The sequence below is a fragment of the Pogoniulus pusillus genome, chromosome 8 (genome assembly GCF_015220805.1).
Source record: "Pogoniulus pusillus isolate bPogPus1 chromosome 8, bPogPus1.pri, whole genome shotgun sequence".
NCBI classification, from domain to species: domain Eukaryota; kingdom Metazoa; phylum Chordata; class Aves; order Piciformes; family Lybiidae; genus Pogoniulus; species Pogoniulus pusillus.
The window spans coordinates 17,649,961-17,670,353 of NC_087271.1; the positions used below are offsets into that span (position 1 = coordinate 17,649,961).

Consider the following 20,393-nt stretch of genomic DNA (forward strand, 5'->3'; position numbering starts at 1 on the left):
TTAATTACGATAAATTGTCAGTATCAAAGTAATGAAAAGTTTCCTGTCCATTCCTCCACTTCCAAACAGTGATAGCAGTGTAGTAGGAATTGTATTTGACATCAGGAATAGTTATTCCTGGAGTAGCATTAGGCTACCTCAATCGTGTCTACAGTCAAAGCAGCCTTAATGCCTTTATTTCTCCTCACTGTCTGAACTTGCTAATCCTGATACCAAAGTGGATTACAGCATCATTTCCACGTGTTCAGACAGATGTGCAGCACAGAGATAATTGCATAGAAAAGCAAAAGAAAGGTAATTTGTGTAGCCTGCCATTTGGAGGTGGGCTCTCTACAGCCTTAAACCCTTAATTCATTGTCAAGTTTGCCACTCAGTCCCGGCGGGCTTGTGTGCTGAATGAGGCTTGACAAGCCTGTGGCCTTTCTTCATGTGCAGCTTGAACTTCAGGAGCTGTGCTTCCTCCAGAGTGAGGATTTGACGCCCATTTAGCACAATTCATCATAGGATTTTTTTGGTTGGAAAGGGCCTTTAAGATCCTGGAGTCCAATCATTAACCCAGCACTGCCAGTCACCACTAAACCATGTCCCTCAGCACCACGTCTACAGGGCTTTGAAGCCTCTCCAGGGATGAGGACAGCACCACTGCCCTGGGCAGCCTGTTCAGTGCTTCGTAACCTTCTCATGTATTAATAAAGAGCAGAATTATTATATAATGTTTATTAAAAAAGAAATCAGGTTTTGGTAAAATACTACTTGTTGTAATGCAGCAGCATGCAGCAAGTACAGGTTTTCTTCTGACATGTTCTATTTCTGAATTTGATAGAATTTCATAAATGAAAGCTGGGATGATTTCCTGACAGTGGAATAAACCCTATTTTTAAGACAGAAGCTGATATTAAACATTCTAATTTGAAAACCCCTTTAACTGATAAATATTTGATGTGCACTGAAACAGCCTCTAAAATGAAATATGGATGAGTGGTAGGAAACCTTGCAGTACCATGAAACACTGAGAATTGATAATTTCAAGTGCAAACGTCTGCCTAGGGATTCTTGATTATTTTTAATGAAGATAGCACTGTACACAGGATCAGCATGGGTGCATCTTAAATAAGAGAGCTCATCTCAGTAGCATCTTCTGAAGGAAATCCGAGCAGAGGTTTATTTTCAGCAGCCTTTTCCCCAGAGATTTGGAAATACTCTATTTAGACAAAGTTAAACATGAATTTAGATTTTAAAAAAAAAATTGGCTAGTCAAATGATTCTTTTCTGGTTTAAAACAGAAATTGTTTTAATTGTGTTCATTTACCAGGAGCAACTCACTTTGTAGTTTGTAAATGGCTTGTGGAAGAGCAGCTTGTAATAATATTTACAGAAGGCATGAAAAATACTAATTCCCTCTGTCATTGTTTTAATTTTGACTCTGTGTGTGTGAGTTGGGGTTTTCTGATCTTTTTGATAGGCACAGCCCAACTGGCAATGACATCAACCATAACCTGAATTCATACTTCTATTGTATATTTTCTGGTCTGTTTTTTTTTGTTTGTGCTTTTGCTTTTGGGTTTGTTTGGGTTTTTTTTTTAACGTGTTTTTGTTTTGTTTGGATTTTTTGTTTGGTTTGGGGTTTTTGGTGTTTTGTTTGTTTACTTGCTTTTGCTTTTGGTTGTTTTTTGGTTTTTTTTCTCCTCTGAAAGGCTCATTCCCTCCAGTTTAAATTCCTTTTTAAGAGTGAAAATTTCCTCCCAAATTCAGTTGGCTGCTCTGTTCCTCCTGCCCTCACAGGGTTATGCTGTGCTGACCATAAATTACAAAAGTGTGTGGGTGTGCAGGGTCCCAGGACTGTGTTTGTAGGTTTGTAGCAATGATTTTTCTGTGCTTTGGGTTGCAAAACGTAAATCTGCTGGCAGTCAATTTGAGGTTTTTGTCCTGTCCCCTACAGCCAGGATGGTGCAGTTCTCAGTCCAGTCTGCTCTGCTGTCATCTCCTCTGGGCTTGGGAGGTTTCATTAGGGTTAATAGCAATGCAAAACAGAAGGAAAAATCTATCTTCAGTAAAGATCTAGGCTGTTTGTCAGCATCCGGGAAGCTGTTTTCTTTTTCCTTTTCGCTTGGCTTTGCAGCGTTGTGATTTGTCCTGCATGTGTTTCTGTTTGCCAGCAGTAGTGCTGGCCACATTAGAAGTCCAGTCTATTCAGAAACAGGCTGTTTTTCCAAGCAGAGCAGGAGGCATCATGATGTTCATATGACAAGATTGCACCTTGATATAGTCTCTTAAAACTTGGAACCATTCCCAACCATACAGAAATTAAATTCTACCTTTCCAGGGGTAAGGATGCAAAGCATGTAAGAAGCTCGATTTAGATGAGACGTGAGAGGGGAATTCTTCCCCATGAGGATGGTGAGGCACCGAAACAGGTTGCCCATGGAGGCTGCAGATGCCCCTTTGATGGAAATGTTCATGGCCAGGTTGAATGAGGCCTTAAGCAGCCTGGGCTAGTGGCAGGTATCCCTGCCCATGGCAAGGGGTTGGAACTGGATGATCTTCAGGGTCCCTTCATGATTATCTGAAATATATCTATAATAATTTCAACAAATCTGATTTTTAGAAGGCTGGAATAATAAAGTTTTGCTAGGAAATAACGAGCTAGGTTGTTCATTCAAAAAAGAGTGAATGTTGCTGTACTTTTCATGGTCATTTATTTTAAATGATAAATAATGGTTTGGCAACATTCACATAATTAGAGCAGCAGATTAGAAGTGGTTTTGTGTTCTGACTTTTTTTCTATAAGTCTTTTTTTATCCTACTTATTCTTCTGTCAAAATATGATTTATGTTGTGGCAAGAGGAATAAGCAGAGCTGAGATTGTTTTGAAGCCCTGATTAAATAATAACTCCCTGAATAATGACAGCATTTGTCAGGGAGTCTTGGAAACCAATAGAGTGTTTGCACAAATCTGTACTTAGGTGTCAAATCGTGGTCTCTGTTCAACAGTGGGCACTGATTGTGTTTAGCTGAATAGCACCTGGTGAAGACTGCCCTTGTGAAGTGAACTTAAACTGTCCAGTGTTTGTCTCGTGGTGGAAGGGCCATGAGGGTTGTGTGGGGTGGCTGTGGTGGGAACATACAGTACAGACAAAGAAAAGGGATGTGTGCCGGCAACGTATCTCTCTCCTTTGTGGTTAGGATGTCACAGATTCACAGATTGCATTGGGCTGGGCGTGACCTTCAAAACATCTTGTCCAACTCTCCTGCAGTGTGGAGGGACACCTCCAGCTAGATCAGGCTGCACTGGGGCCACATTATTTGGAAAAATGAAGTGAAACCACTAATTTGAGAGCCTCAATCAGAGCCAGCAGTACCCTGAGGTGGCCTGGATCAGCAGTAGCATGATCAGCATGAGTTGGAAAGTGGTTGTCTCTAGGTACTTAGCACTTCTGTGCCCACACCCTAAGTTCTGCGTTCAGTTTTAGGGCCTGCACACAAAGAAATATATCGAGATGCTCGTTGATGTCCAAGGAAAAGCAGTGAAGCTGGTGGAGGATCTGGAGACCAGGTTTGATGAGAAGCAGCTGAGGGAACTGGGGTTGTTCAGCCTGGAGAAGGCTGAAGCGAGACCTTCTGGCTCTCTACAACTCCCTGAAAGGAGTTTGCAATTAGGTGGGGGTCAGTCTCTTCTCCCAGGTAACAAGTGATAGGATAGGCAATGTTAGGAGGAAGCTCTTGCCAGAGAGAGTGATTGGCATTGGAATGGGCTGCCCAGGGAGGTGGTAGAGTCGCTGTCCCTGGAGGTGTTCAAGAAAAGACTGGATGAGGCACTTAGTGCCATGGTCTAGTTGACTGGCTAGGGCTGGGTGCTAGGTTGGACTGGATGATCCTGGAGGTCTCTTCCAAATTGGTTGATTCTATGACAAGAGGAAATGGCCTCATGTTGCACCAGGGGAGGTTTAGGTTAGATGTGAGAAGAAACTTCTTCACTCAAAGAGTTCTCAGACACAGGAACAGGCTCCCCGCAGAAGTGGTTGAATTCTTATCCCTGGAGATGTTTCTAGGAGGCAGAAGCGTGGTGCTGAGGGGCATGGTTTAGCACCTGCTGGCAGAGTTAGTTAATGTTTGGACGCTGATTTTAAAGCTCTTTTCCAACCAGAGCAATCCTACGATCTATGGCAGGTCTCTGGCCTGAGACTTTCCCATCTCAGCAGCATCCTTGGTGGAACTTCCCCCTCTCCTGGGACTCACAGTCAAGGACCCTGCAGCCCCACCCGTGCCTTGCAGCCTTTTCAATTAGTAAAACAATGAGGGTGCAAGATAAAGGACTCGTCTTTACAAACCATCTGATAATGTTTCCCTCCCGAAGGCTGGATGTGGAAATTCTCCTGGGACGGCTTTGGCAACAGGAGAGTTTTGCTCTTCTTCAGCGCCTTCCCTCATTAAATCTGGAGCTTTCTTTCGCTTTTCTGACTTGGGATCTACTCCGCCGTTGATTAACACTGGAGGTTTTGGTTGATGGGTTTTGTTTTGGCTTTTGTTTTACTCCCCTCTCTTTCATGTAAATGATGTCTTGCTATTTCGCTTGCTTTTTTTTTTCACTTTTAATTAGAAGAAGAAAAGCTTGCATTCATGCACAAATTGCTTTGAAGTGCCGTAGGAATTCAATTCCTGAGCCTCCCCTTAGTCTCAATCTCTTTTTTTTTCATTTTTTATGAAGTGATAACATCTAATGGCTCTGCTCTTTGCAGAAAATTACATTTGTTTGCAACGGGCTGCTCAACCTCCTTCTGTGTCCCAAGATAAGGAGTTAAACACAAGGGAGAACAAGGGAAAAAAGAGTCCTAGGGACTAACTGACCTCCATCCTGCCGGAGCCAGCTGAAGGTGGGTTGCTGGGTGCCCTGGGTCAGCGCTGCTCCTCTGGCTGCTCTTCTGCAGAGCCTGCAGGTTGACATGAGGCGATAATTAGTAAGTCTCCCCCTTCACGGCCGTCACTGACCTTAGATGAACGCTAGCAGTTGACTTGGGAAAGTGGTTGAGCAGTTTCTTTTAGAGATTTTTTTCTTTTCTTTACCGACCTGGCAATTATTTGCTACTTTTCATGTGGTCAGTATTTTTGGGGGGCCTAGGACAGTGTTTACTTTTGTTGTTGTTGTTGTGTTTAATCTTGTTGGTAGCATCAGGTTGTCTTCTGGCTCTTAAAACATAACGAGAAGTTGTCAGGAAATCAATCTGTTAGTGTGCTTGCTCCCTGAATTCATTCCTCCCTTGTTTGGGAAGCAAGAGGAGAAATACCCTGTTTCCAGTGCTGGTTAATTCTCCTTTCGTTAGCACAGACGTAGAATAAAAATTCTTCATAGTAAGGGTCATGAGGTACTGGAACAGGTCCAGAGAGGTTGTGGATACCCCATCCCTGAAAGTGTTCAAAGCAATGTTAGATAAGGCTTTGAGCAATCCTGTCTAGTGGAAGGTGTCCCTAGGGACCTGTGGTGGAGGTGCTAGAACTGGGTAATGTAATATTATTTCTATTAATGACTAAGACTCCTCCTGTACATTTTGTTCAACACTGACTCGTACAGGGAGTTACAGTCTCTTTCAGATTGGGCTGTTTAGGCTGGGGAAGAGAAGGTTCCAAGGAGACTTTAGAACAGCCTTCCAGTACCTGAAGGGGGTCTACAAGAAATCTGGGAAGTGATATTTTACAGGGGCTTGCAGTGATAAGAGAGAATGGATTGAAGCTAAAAGATGTGAGATTTAGACTGGAGATTAGGAAGATGTTTTTTCCAGTAAGGGTGGTGAGGCACTAGATCAAGTTGCCCAGGGAGTGTGGATGCCTCCCACCCTGGAGGTGCTCAAGACTGGGTTAGATAAGCAGGAGCATTGGAACTAGATGATTTGTAATCTGTTTTTTTACTCCTAAAAATAAAAGTGTCAGTGCCTTGCATGGAAGCAGCTGAAAATTGACAGTTCTCTGTTAAAGTTTGAATCCTTTTGTGTCTTTCAGTGTAGGTCAATACCAGACAGTCATGGTTAAGAAACAGCAGCAGCAGTTGCAGAGGAAGGCTGTTATCAGACTATTTATTGTCTAGATGTTGATGATTTCTGCTGAGAGATCCTGAAAAATGATACTCTTGGACCTTTAAAGCAAACAGCTCTGCAGTTACGTTAGCATCAGCCCATTCATTTTACACACAGAAGTTTGGTGTTGTGATTTATGAAGTATAAATTCCTGTGTTTAAGTTTGCTGGTCTTGGATATTTTTTTTTCTGATTCAAGTAGATCTCTTCAACACCTCGCTCCAGCCTTAGTGTTCCTGTGCTGCAGCATTTCTCCAAACAAACCTCATCAGCTTTTGCCTAAGATGTGTTAAACAGGTCAGGAAACTGACGTGCTCTCTCTATGTGTCTGTGTGTCCCTTTGAGACTTAGACTTTTTTGACTTTGCTGTGAAATCACACAGTCCTGGCTGGACTGTTACATGATTTAACTATGTTGAGAAAACACAAAAAACTGTGGCCAGCAGTTTGAGGGAGGTGACTCTTGCCCCTTTGCTCTGCTGAGACCTCACCTGCAGTGCCGGGACCAGCTCTGGGGTCTTCAGTGCAGGAGAGACATTGGATCTGTTGGAGCAAGCCAGAGAAGGTGATGAACATGATCTAGGGGCTGGAGTACCTCTGATGTAAGAACAGGCTGAGGCAGTGAGATTGTTCAGCTTGGAGAAGAGAAGGCTTCAGGGAGACCCTATAGTTTCCCAGTATTTGAAGCCTTCCAGTGTTTGAAGTGGGCTACAGGTCATTTTACAAAGGCTTGGAGTGACATTTTACAGAGGCATGGAGTGACAGGGTGAGAGGCAGTGGCATCAAACTGAAAGAATATGGATTTAGATTAGGCATGAAGAGTAAATTCTATCCCGTGAGGGTGGTGAGGCACTGGAACAGCTTGCCCAGAGAAGCTGTGGAGGCTCCAAGCCTGGAAGTGTTTGAAGCCAGGCTGGATGGGGCCTTGAGCAAGCTGCTCAAGTGAGAGGTGTCCCTGCCTATGGCAAGGGGATTGGAATTAGATGATGGTCTCTTCCAACCCAAACGATTCTAAAATTCCATCTTTCTTCTGTATGCTTGCACTATATTGAATTCATGACCAAATTGAACAGGCCCAGTAATTAAACTAAAATACTAAGCTCTTTTGGCGATAGAAATGCATCTGTTGATCTGCTGCTTAAATGTTTCCGCATCTTTAGTTAGTCATTTTGACATGAGCTTGAAAATAAACCAGGAAAATGAACCTAGGCTTCTCCCAGTGGGATAAAATTTCAGGTTGATTTTGCTCCCAATAAATGCTCAAATTTATGTTCTCAACAAAATGCAGCCAGTCGAACAATACCCAGTAATCAAAACATTTTCAACCTAAAAAATCCCTAACATATAAATATTTTAAGTTTCACATCCTAGGGGCAGGAATGAGGAGTAAGTGTAGGGAGGGCAAACCCAGTCCTGTTAAGAAGCCCATCTGCTTTATATTTGAAGGTTGGGCAGCAGAACTTCTCTTGTTCTGAAATACTGCCTTAGATGTTGTCATGAGTATAACCTTAGTCGTGTTGCGCTGGTTAAAGGTTTTTAACATGTGGAACTAATTTTCTGAGAGTATTTTCCCCTCTCTTTTTTTCTTCTCTCTTTTCAGGTCCCCTGGAAAAAGAAAAAAAAAAAAAAGACAAAAAAATCTGCTGGTTCTTGATTGCATTTTTGGCAGTTCCTCAGTTTTCCGTAGTGTTCTCTCCTCCCAAATGCCTGCAGTTTTCCAGGGAAACCCATTTATAAGAATTGTGCTCAGCTTAGTTTTGGAGCAGTGTCCGTCCTAGTTACCATCCTGCCTTCTGCATCGCAGAATGCTAGAGAGATCATCTGGAGGTGGTGGAGTCACCATCCCTGGAGATGTCCAAGAAACACGTGGAAGTGTCACTTTGTGACATGGTTTAACTGCTGTGGTGGTCTTAGGTTGATGGTTGTACTCAATGCTCTTGAAGGTAGGTTGGAAGGTAGGAGAGCCCTGCAGAGGGACCTGGACAGGCTGGATGGGTGGGCAGAGGCCAATGGGATGAGATTTAACAAGGCCAAGTGCAGGGTTCTGCACTTCGGCCACAATAACCCCAAGCAGCACTATAGGCTGGGGACTGAGTGGCTGGAGAGCAGCCAGGAGGAAAGGGACCTGGGGGTACTGATAGATAGTAAGCTGAAGATGAGCCAGCAGTGTGCCCACGTGGCCAAGAGAGCCAATGGCATCCTGGCCTGGATCAGGAACAGTGTGGCCAGTAGGACAAGGGAGGTTATTCTTCCCCTGTACTCAACACTGGTCAGGCCACACCTTGAGTACTGTGTCCAGTTCTGGGCCCCTCAATTCAAGAAAGATGTTGAGGTGCTGGAACATGTCCAGAGAAGGGCAACAAAGCTGGTGAGGGGCCTGGAACACAAATCCTATGAGGAGAGGTTGAGGGAGCTGGGCCTGTTTAGCCTGGAGAAGAGGAGGCTCAGGGGTGATCTTATTACTGTCTACAACTACCTGAAGGGGCATTGTAGCCAGGTGGGGGTTGGCCTCTTCTCCCAGGCAACCAGCAATAGAACAAGGGGACACAGTCTCAAGTTGTGCCAGGGTAGGTATAGGCTGGATGTTAGGAAGAAGTTCTTCACAGAGAGAGTGATTTCCCATTGGAATGGGCTGCCCAGGGAGGTGGTGGAGGCACCGTCCCTGGGGGTGTTCAAGAAAAGACTGGATGAGGCACTCAGTGCCATGGTCTAGTTGACTGGATAAGGCTGGGTGCTAGGTTGGACTGGATGATCTTGGAGGTCTCTTCCAACCTGGTTGATTCTATGATTCTGAGGTCTCTTGTGATCTAAACAATATCTGATTCTGTTGCTTTTAGACCTGTAGCTGCTGCGTCTGCTCCTGGCCTGAGCAGAGTCTGTATACCAGGCTCTCATCAGAGTGGTTTTGCCTTTCACTGTGTTTTCCTCAGGTTTATTTTAGCTTCTTCTCTGTATATTGTAAATTTTCTTAGAGGAGAAACACAAAGCATGTCCCTGCTCTCCTGGGAAGCCACTATTTAATGTTTCTCGGGTTTAGAAAATGGTAACAAAACAGAATGTGATACGGCTTCAGACACTGCAAAAATAAACCCCGGACAGGAGCTGCAGGTTTCACTCCAAACAATCCGTCTCAGTGAGTTTCAGCAGAGAAAGCATTTGTTGGATATTTGTTTGCTCACCACTTTTTAAAACATTAACCTTTAAAATAAGAAACAAGACTCTGGTTAGTAGTTGCTTGAAGTTTAAACCATGTTGCAGCCCTGCTGAGCTAATACATGTGCATTTTGCTACTGGTTTTTGTGTACTTTTATTAATTTTGCTGCTTTATTTTCATCCTGCAGTATCCGAATTTGACAGGTACCAGCAGTCTGCAGCCTAAATCTGCTGAAAGTTGGGGTTTTGCTTTATTGTTTTGATGTCTTCTAGTGCAGATGGCAAACCAGCACAACGTATTTACAGCTAAGAGGATATTTAGCTAATCACTAATCTTGGCTCTGTTTTTCTTGAGTCTCTCTGTGGTTTTCCTGATAGTCCCCGTTTTTTTCCTCCAAATCTCTGGTTTGGTTTTTCTGGATTCCCCCTGTTTTGTTTTTTTTCCAGATTCTCTCTGGTTTGGTTTTTCCGGATTCCCCCTGTTTTGGTTTTTCCAGATTCTCCCCGTTCAGTTTTGTTTTTCGTGATTCTCTCTCTTTTGGGTTTGGGTTTTTCCCCTTTTCCGATTCTCTGTCTTCTCTCTATTTTTCTGTTGATAGGGAGATGAATTTGGGTCTTGTTCGGCAGACAAAACGATGTGCAAATGGTAGAATGCCCTGCAGAGCAGTTGGTGCTTGGTTTTGATTGGGGACCTTGGGGATTTGGGAGTGGTGGCTTTTTTGTTTATTTTGATGGAGTGCTGGCAGTCGGTCTGGGGGCTTTTGAAGTGTTTTCTCACCACAATGCATTACTGCTGATTTAATCTCAAGAAACTGAGGGAACAAGCCAGTTAATATTTTACTTTTTGTCCTAAACTTGGTTTAGAGTCATCCCCCAGATCAAAAACTTGAGTTGCCTTCAACTTCAAATTACGACTAAAAGTCATCTTACCTTTGTTTTGGCATCTTGCAAAGCTAACTGGAGCTATTTCCTTATCTCTGACTTGATGGAAACCTGACTCCATCTCACCCAGAGACGCAGGTTTGGGTTCTGAGCCCATTCGTCACTGTCAGACCCACCTGTGGGAGACATTAGCTGGTGGTGGCCCAAATCTTTCCCATCCTGGCCTTAAGGATCCCTGCCCTTGGGTCTTCTAATCACTTCCCAACTTATCTTACTTGTCAAATATTTGTCCTGCTGCTGAAAGCTAGAAGTGAGGCCAGCTGGTGGCACCAAGAAGCTCTTGGTGGCATTTAAAGTTGTTAAAGGATATCTCCAGGTACTGGAGAAGATTATTTTCCAGGAAGTCACAAGTGCTTTGACCCAGACAGATACTTAAAGAGTCTCTAGTGTGTTGGAAATGTGTGTTTGTAAAACCAACTCCAGCTTTCTCAGGACTCATCCAGGCTGTCATGGTGTGTGTTTGCAGCCAAAATGCCAACCAACTGTTGCTAGGCTGATCCCCAGCAGGATGAGCAGTAGGAGGGGGGAGATTCTGCCCCTCTGCTCTGCTGAGACCCCACCAGCAATGCTGGGGCCAGCTCTGAAGTCCCTAGCACAGCAGAGACAGGGACCTTTTGGAGTAGGGCCAGAGGAGGTAAGAAAAATGATCCAAGGTCTGAAAGCCCTCTACTGTGAGGCAGGGCTGAGAGACTTGGTGTTGTTCAGCCTGGAGAAGGCTCTAGGGACACCTTTTAGCAGCCTTTCCAGTATTTGAAAGGGGCTACAGGAGAGCTGGGGAGAGACTTTTTACAAAGGCATGGAGGGATAGGACAAGGGGTAATGGCTTCAGAGTGGAAGAAAATGGATATAGATGACACATTAGGAAGAAATTCTTCCGCATGAGGCACTGGAACAGGCTGCCCAGCAACGTTGTGGAGGTTCCAAGCCTGGCATTGTTCTAAGCCAGGCTGGATGGGGCCTTGAGCAAATTGCTGTAGTAGGAGGTGTGCCTGCCTATGCCAGGGGGTTAGAACTAGTGATCTTTAAGGTCCCTTCCAACCCAATCCGTTCTATGATTCTGCAGGCTCATAGGTACATCTCATTCAGCTCTCCTGAAGCTTGCATGTCCCAGAGCTGTCACAGAGCACCAGAAATCCTGCCGTGGTCCCTGCAGGTACCATGAATTTCTCTTCTGTTTACGTAGCTAAATGTGAGTGCTGTATTCAGCAGGGGAAGGGGAGGATCGAGAGCATGAGTGATGTGATGTGCTGATCATCCTGCCGCAGGATTCAGGTGTTGCTGGAGGCCCAGGGGCCCCGAGGATGGCACAAGGCTTTATGTTCAGCCCCTGCATGCCCCCCACGGAGCTTAAATGTGAGCAGAAAGCAGCAGGAGTTAGACACAGGCAGCTAGACAGGTGCTGGTTTGCTCTGAGCATCTCCACGCTTTGAGTAATTGGAAAAGAGAATTACACTTCCCTGACTTCCTAATTCAGACCCGGCTGAGTCTGGGATTAATGGCCCTTGTGACGTTTGCTGCTGGACCAAAGCATGGAAAATCCAGATGCCTGAAAACTCCTAAGATTTGATGTAATTTTCCGTGCTGTTTACTTCGGAATGTTGTGTCTGCAAACCAGTGCTTTGTGCTGGAAACAGCTGAAGTAAGTGAAGCAAAATTTGCTGGCGTGTAGGGTGAGCTGTGGCAGCACAGAACAGCTGTAACAGAATGCTGATTGCTGAACCAGATCTTCATAGAATCACAGAATAGTTAGGGTTGGGAGGGACTCCTGCAGATCACCCAGTCCAACCGTCCCTGCTAAAGCAGGCGCACCCACAGCAGATGTACCAAGATCACAGTGGCCAGGTGGGTTTGGAATCTCTTCAGAGAAGATGATTCCACAGCCTCTCTGGGTAGCCTGCTCCAATGCCTTTGGCACCTTCACAGTAGTTTATCCTTTTTGGTATCCACTTGTTTTGAGGTGGAACTTTCTGTTCCAGTTTGACACTGAATTCAGAGTTTGGACTGGAAAAGATTTCTCAAGAATTATTTAGATTGAATATTAGGAAAAAATTCTTCATTGAAAGAGTGGTCAGGCATTGGAACAGGTTGTCCAGGGAGGTGGTGCAGTCACCATCCCTGGAGGTGTTCAAGAAACCTGTGGCCATGGCACTTTGGGGCATGGTTTAGCAGCCGCAATGGTGTTAGGTCAGCAGTTGGACTCAGAGTTTTTTTCCAACCAAACAGTTCTGTGATTCTATGAAAAAAAGATAAAGTTGCCTTTGTTTCCATTTATTTTCTGACTCAAAAGACTTTGTGGTTTGATGAAACCAAACCATTGGAGTAGTAGAAGCACTGCAGGCATATTGTGGCACCTGAAGGGCTGGAGCACAACTACGAAGTTGAACCCCAGCTCTCTCAGCCTGTCTTTGTGGGAGAGGTGCTCCAGCCCTCCGATCGTGTTCGTGACCTCTTCTCGAGCCTCTCAATATAGCTGAGCAATGTTCAACAAGAACCTGAATATTTAATAGAGATTATAATAAATTCAAAGCAGCTAACGACAGCAAAAAAAAAAGAGGGAGGAATAGGAGGAAGATGAAATAAAATATTGGTTTAGGGTTTGACAGGGTGTTGGGATCAGTGCAGGGGATGCAGATAGCTCCGTGTCGGGTGGAGCACCAGCTTAGAGGGAGAAAAGCTGGATACTGGTGAAGTGATTCTCTTGCTATGCACAGACACTGCAAGTGCTGATGAGTAAGAGGCAAATAATCCAGGGTGAGCATCTCATTAAACACGGGGGTGGTGATTCCTGTTGGCTGCTGCCATCTGCTCAGCAGATTCAAGTGAACAATGAGAGGGGAAGAGTGAGATACAGATGTTAACAGTGTGTAAACTCCAAAGGGCAAGTTCTCCTAAGTGTTTTGACTGATTTGGTCAATTTGTGGAGCTGGTTTTTGGGTCTGCTAAGTGCCCCTAGCTTCATTTGGAGGTTGCTACTTCACTCTGGTTTTCTACTTAAAGGCAGATCACTTTTTCAGTCAGTGAGATTAGCTTAAGTAGAAGAGCGAGATGATTTCTGGCTTTGGGTGAAATTCTGTGTAGGCATTCTCGAAGAGGGAGCAGATATCCTGAGTAGAATCACAGAATTGCTTTGGTTGGAAAAGACCTTTAAGATCAAGTCTAACTCTACCAAGGTTCATACTGAAGCATGTCCCTCAGCACCACATGTCTGCGTATTTTAAACTTCTCCAGGGATGGGGATTCAACCACCTCCATGAAGAGCCTGTTCCAGTGTTTAAGAAGGCTTTCAGGGAAGAAGTTTCTTTAATGTCCAATGTAAACCTCCCCTGGGGCAATTTGAGGCCATTTCCTCTTATCCTATCACTTTTTACTAGAGAGAAGAGACGAACCTGGGGGTTTGATGTGGAAAGCCAGAAGGTTCCCCCCCTCTACCTGTTTTTCTTCAGACTGACCAACTCCAGTTCAGGAGTAACAGGGCTGACCCCGACAGAGAGGGAGCACCTTGTGTGTAGCCTCGGTGTGCAGCAGCTCCTGTTTTCCTGGGTGGTTTCTCCGTTCTGACTCCCTTTTCACTCTGCTGGTAGTTCGCCCAGCAGGCTCCTGCTCCCCGCTCCCAGCCCTACGCAGAGCTTTTACTCAAAGCAGAAGATACCATCGCGTTGGGTAGATTATAAATCAAGCAAAAAGAGGTTAAAACCCCAGCCCAGTGGCCGAATAAATTCCTGCTGGCATTGTGACTCTTACATAACCGTGTATAATGGTCTCTGGCTTTATTTTGGAAGTTCATAAGCAGGGCTGCGTGTTAAGGGGATGGAAGAAGAGGTCAGCTTTGTGTTGAGGACAGAGAGCTCCATTCTGGGTAGCTGACAGTCTATTTCCTCCTTGCTTCTTTTGATGTCTGCAGACTAAGTGCTGCATGGAGAGAAAAATTCGAGTCATTTAAAACATTTTGCATCAAAATGACATGCTTTAATGTATTTCCTTCTGATGTTTAAATTATCTTTTCATCTCATGAAGGGGATTAAAAAAAAGAAAGAAAGAAAGAAAGAAGCAGCCAACGTGTTTGTAGTTAAAGTGCCCAAGCAGAACTTTAAACAAAGCTCTGGCAGAAGGGGAAGTGTCAATGTGCAGGCAGCTTTTAAGAGCTGATGCCTTGCCTTTTTTTTCTCTCTCCACCAGCTCTCCCCCCAACCCCTCCTTGGCTCTCTGAGACTTGTAAACTGAGGAGATTTATTGCTGCCCTTCCAAATGCTTCTTTAGAATTAGGAGTGCGAATTTTTGGAATTCCTCAAGCCCTCAGGAGAGAGAGGAAGGATAAGGGAAAGTGATGATTTTAAGAGGAGCAGAGCACAGCAAAGGGTTTTCTGGGCTGATTTTGCCAGTTGTAGCTGCATCTAGTCATACTAGGGGGAAATCAGCTAAACCTGCAAATCTCATGGAACTGTGGACCAATTATTACACTGGATTTGGATGAAATTTAGACTTCATTAGGAATTGCAGTTTTTATTGCTAATAATGTGGAGAGCTGATGAACTTACTGCATTGCTCCATCTCTGGAGTCATAGAATCATAGAATCAACCAGGTTGGAAGAGACATTCAGGATCATCCAGTCCAACCTAGCACCCAGCCCTATCCAGTCAACTAGACCATGGCACTAAGTGCCTCATCCAGGCTTTTCTAGAGCACCCCCAGGGACGGTGACTCCACCGCCTCCCTGGGCAGCCCATTCCAATGCCAATCACTCTCTCTGAGAAGAACTTCCTCTTAACATCCAGCCTATACCTTCCCCTGGCACAACTTGAGACTGTGTCCCCTTGTTCTGTTGCTGCTTGCCTGGCAGAAGAGACCAACCCCCACCTGGCTACAGCCTCCCTTCAGGTAGTTGTAGACAGCAATGAAGTCACCCCTGAGCCTCCTCTTCTCCAGGCTAAACAATCCCAGCTCCCTCAGCCTCTCCTCATAGGGTTTGTGTTCCAGGCCCTTCACCAGCCTTGTCGCCCTTCTCTGGACACATTCCAGCACCTCAACATCTCTCTTGAATTGAGGGGCCCAGAACTGGATGCAGCACTCCATGTGTGGCCTGACCAGTGTTGAGTACAGGGGAAGAAGAATAACCTCCCTCATCCTGCTGGCCACACTGTTCCTGATGCAGGCCAGGATGCCATTGGCTCTCTTGGCCACCTGGGCACACTGCTGGCTCATCTTCAGCTACTACCTACCAGTACCCCCAGGTCCCTTTCCTCCTGGCTGCTTTCCAGCCACTCAGTCCCCAGCCTGTAGCACTGCTTGGGATTGTTGTGGCCAAAGTGCAGAACCCTGCACCTGACCCTGTCAATTGTCATCCTATTGGCTTCTGCCCACCCATCCAGCCTGTCTACGTCCCTCTGCAGGGCTCTCCTCAGCACAGGAAAAGCATGGACCTGTTGGAGCAGGGCCAGAGGCCACAAAAATGATCCAAAGGATGGAAGCCTGCTGCTGTGAGGACAGGATGGAGAGTTGGGATCGTTCAGCCTGAAGAACAGGCTGTAAGGGGATCTTATTGTGGCCTTTCAGGACTTAAAGGGGACCTGTAAGAAAGCTGAGGACAGACTTTTGATCAGAGACTGTTGTGACAGGACAAGGGGTGGTAGTTTGAACTAAAAGAGGGAGATTGAGACTGAAGAGAAAGGAGAAGTCTTTTTACACTGAGGGTGGTGAGACACTGGCCCAGGTTTCCCGGAGGGGTGGGAGATGTTCGATCCCTGGAACCACTGCAGGTCAGGTTGTGTGAGGCTCTGAGCAACCTGCTCTAGTTGCAGATGTACCTGCTGACTGCAGGGTTGTTGGATTAGATGGACCTTTAAAGGTCCCTTCCAAACCAGTCAGTGTCATGGGAAAGTTTTGGATATTAAAACACAGATCACAGTCTGAAGGAGGAAGGTGAAGTTAATTTTATGGCTATCAGCAATTTATTAACTTATTAAAGATAAAAGTTACTAATTAAGATAAATTCTCAGTATCAAAATTTCTTGTCCAATAAATAATACTTTTTTTCCTTCACTTTTAAACAGTGCTAGGAGTGTTGTAGGGACACTTTTAGGTCTTCCAGTGGGGTGGCCCCACTGTCCCTAAGGATAAAGCTACTTTGGAAATGAAAAATTCGGAAGAAGAAACATTGGTGTATCGGGGAAACTTCTCAGGAATGCTGTCAGTGTAACTCACATCCTTCCAATCTTGTTTTTCAGTCTGAAAGCAGAATATTAACAAGGTGCTGAGTGTTTTTTTTTCTCCACCTAACCAGTGTAAGTGAACACAGCTGGCAGTGTGGCTGTCACTCATGTCCCTCTGGGAACAGATGGGAAGCTTTCCCAGGGGATGACACAGCTCTCATTTCTGTCTCCTGGTACATCCTACTTTTCTTGCCATCAGTGAGCTCACTCTGGTTCTGTTCAAAATAGGTCTTACTTTTCTCTTTCCCAGATACCAAATATGTCTAAATTCTGCTCACAGCCTCTTGTGTGATAGGTGGAAGCAACAAGGGCTTTTAAAAATGGTTGTGTTGGGTTAAATGTTTCACAGTGGAGAATAGTCTTGGCTTGCACAGCAGCAGCTTTCTAATGGGTAACACTTTTTTATAGTATCTTATGTCAGATTGGTAAATGAACAAATATTTATAAATAAGCCTTTTCTGTAGTTTTCTTCAAAACCAAACCCAGCCTCTTCATGCAGATCCACATACAGTTCTATAGAGGCGGGATTCCCCTTGGGTTAACTTGGCATTAGAGACTCCCCAGGTGAAATGGTCCAATTCCAACACTGTTTTCCTCACCCCTGTGCCTTTTGGAGTTACTTTAATGTGACATTCATGACAAACTCTCTCTTACATATCCTTTTTGATTTTTCTTGCAGAGGATATTCAACTCCTTTGTGTACACAGAGAAGATATCAAATGGAGAAAGTGAAGTTCAACAGGTGAGTCCAGAAGCCCCTTCCCACTTCCCAGTGCCCACCAGCAGTGTTACAGAGTTACTGTCAGGATAAGAATTGCTGCCTGGATTTACTGTGACCACTTTTCTAGTGTCCAGTGCATCCAATAACAATAAATAGCATAGAAATTAAGTGGAAATGGGAGTCTGTGGGCTGATGATGTGTTTGAGAGTTCTGCATTGCCATGGCAAAGCTTCTCATCTGCTTTGTGTGGATCCTTCCCTTGGAAACAGAAGAGCAGAGGCAGAGCTGAGAGAGGAAATCTTAGAATCCTATAGGTTAGGTTTAGTGGCCTCCATTGCACTTGTGGTGGAATCACACATAGGAGTCCAGGCTACTGGATGCAGGGAGTGCTGGAGCCTCTCACTCACTGTAGAAGGGGAAGGGGAGAACGATTGTGCCAGGTGTGAGCAGGTGAACTTTCTGCTCACTTTGGTTGCAGAATTGAAAGATGAGGTGACTGAGCTGAAAGATGAAGTATCCAGGCTCAGGTTGATAAGGGAAAATGAAAGGGAGCTGGATCTGTGGGAGCAGGCTCTGCAGAGCGCCCCTGATAAGGGAACTGCCCCTGGAAACAGGGAGGGATGGATACAAATCCCTGTCAAAGGCAGTAAGAGAAGTCCACCCCGGCCCTCTCCTCCTCTCCCACTGCCCTTGCATAACAAGTATGAGGTGCTTCACAAAGAGAGCAGGGAGGATGGGAGGGCTGAGGAGCATCCAGCCAGGATGCCTAGGGTGGAGCAGTCCCCACCAACTGTGGTTACTAGCTCCACAAAAAACAAGAAAAAGAGAAGAGTCTTAGTTGTTGGGGACTCAGTTTTGAGGGGGACAGAGGGACCCATCTGTTGTCCCAACCCGTCTCACAGGGAGGTCTGCTCCCTTCCTGGTGCCCGGGTTAGGGACATCGCCAGGAGACTCCCAAACCTAATCTGGCCCTCTGATTATTACCCCTTGTTGGTAATACAGGCTGGCAGGGATGAAATCGAGAAGAAGAGAACCAGGGCAATTAAAAAGGAATTCAAGGCCCTGGGGAAATTGATAGATGGGGCAGGAGCACAGGTAGTGTTCTGCTCAGTCCCCCCTGTGGCAAGGGAGTTCACAGAGAGGAACAGCAGAACCTATGACATCAACAGCTGGCTCAAGGGATGGTGTGAGAGGAGGCACTTTGGCTTCTTTGACCTTGGGGGAACTTTTACTGCGCCGGACCTGCTTGATCATTATGGGGTTCAGTTATCTAAGAGGGGCAGGAGAGTCCTGGCACTGGAGTTGGCAGGGCTCATTAGGCAGGCTTTAAACTAGATATGAAGGGGGTGGGTGAGGCAATTACTCTCTCTGAGAAGGAGAGAGTGGGAAGGAAACTAGGGACAATTGGGGAATTGAGAGCCCAGCTGAAGTGCATCTACACCAATGCACGCAGCTTGGGTAACAAGCAGAAGGAACTGGAAGTCCTGGTCCACCAGGGTGACTATGATATAGTTGCCATTTCAGAAACTTGGTGGGATGACAGGCATGACTGGGCTGCTATACTGGGGGGATACAGCCTCTTCAGGAGAGATAGGCAAGGGAGAAGAGGAAGAGGGGTGGCCCTTTATATTAGGGAGTCACTCCTTGCCACAGAGCTTGAGGTGAGAGACGAAGGGGTTCAGAGCTTGTGGGTTAAAATCAGAGGGAGGACTAACAAATCTGACATCCTGGTTGGAGTCTGTTATAGACCACCCAACCAGGATGAGGAAACAGATGAGGTATTTTACAAACAGTTGGAGGCTGTCTCAAGATCTTCAGATCCTGTCTTTGTGGGTGACTTTAACCTGCCAGATATCTGCTGGGAACTTAATTCAGCAGAGAGGAGGCAGTCCAGGAGATTTCTAGAGTGCATGGAGGACAGCTTCATGTCCCAGCTGTTAAGTGAGCCTACTAGGGGTCAAGCTCAGCTTGACCTGCTGCTCTCCAACAGAGAAGGGCTGGTAGGAGATGTGACAGTGGGAGGCTGCCTGGTGTGTAGTGATCACGAGATAGTGGAGTTTTCAATATGCAGGGAGGTAGGGAGGCACTGCAACAAAACCTACACCTTGGACTTTCGGAGGGCAAACTTTAATTTGCTTAATAAACTTATTTCCAAAGTCCCCTGGGCAGCAGTCCTTAAGAGCAAGGGGGTCCAGGATGGTTGGACCTACTTTAAACAGGAGCTCTTGAAGGCACAGGAGCTGGCAGTTCCCATGTGCCGAAAGATGAGCTGGCGGGGAAGGCGACCAGCCTGGATGAGTAAACAGCTCCTGAAGGAATTGGCGGAAAAAAAGAGGGTGTATCACCTCTGGAAGGAGGGGAAGGCTTCTCCTGATGTGTTTAAGGAGATAGCCAGATTATGCAGGAGAAAAATTAGAGAGGCTAAGGCCCAGCTAGAACTTAGGCTGCCACTTCCGTGAAGGATAACAAAAAGCACTTTTATAAATTTATCAATGCTAAAAGGAAGGGCAAGAAGAGCCTCCACTGCTTACTGGACCAGGAGGGGAATACTATAACTGATGACGAAGAAAAGGCTGAGGTTCTGAATGCCTTCTTCGCCTCAGTTTTCAACAGCAAGGAGGGAGGAGTTCAGGGCAAGTGGCCTCTTGAACTGGGGGATGGGGTCGGGGAGCGGTGTGTTCCCCTGGAAATTCATGAGGAATTAGTTCAGGACCTGCTGAGCCATCTGGACACCCACAAGTCCATGGGACCAGATGGGATCCATCCCAGGGTGCTGAGAGAGCTGGCAGCTGAGCTGGCCAAGCCACTCTCCATCATTTTCCAGCAGTCCTGGCTCACTGGAGAGGTCCCAGGAGACTGGAAAATGGCCAACATGGTCCCCATCCACAAGAAGGGTCGGATGGAGGAACCTGGGAACTACAGACCTGTCAGCCTGACCTCAGTGCCAGGGAAACTGATGGAGCAGGTTATCTTGGGGGTGATAAGAGCGCACCTGAGGGATGGCAAAGGGCTCAGGTCCAGCCAGCATGGGTTTAGGAAGGGCAGATCCTGCCTTTCTAACCTGATCTCCTTCTATGATCAGGTGACCCGCTTGGTGGATGTGGGGAGGCCTGTGGACTTCAGCAAGGCCTTTGACACTGTCCCCCACAGCAGACTGCTGGCTAAGCTGTCAGCCCATGGCTTGGATGGCAACACTCTGTGCTGGGTTAGGAACTGGCTGGAGGGCCGGACCCAGAGAGTGGTGGTGAATGGTGCCACATTCAGCTGGTGGCTGTCACTAGTGGTGTCCCTCAGGGATCAGTGCTGG

The 20,393-nt window shown here is 46.0% G+C and overlaps 1 protein-coding gene across 2 annotated transcripts in view; it reads left to right on the forward strand.

Moving 5' to 3' along the window:
* CACHD1 (cache domain containing 1) overlaps window positions 1-20,393 on the forward strand; it is a 145,226-nt gene that overhangs the window by 21,970 nt on the left and 102,863 nt on the right. For both annotated transcript variants that reach the window (XM_064147405.1, XM_064147406.1), the window contains exon 2: window positions 17,045-17,107. In XM_064147405.1, the coding sequence (XP_064003475.1) occupies window positions 17,045-17,107 (63 nt within the window). The remainder of the gene's footprint in view (window positions 1-17,044; window positions 17,108-20,393) is intronic.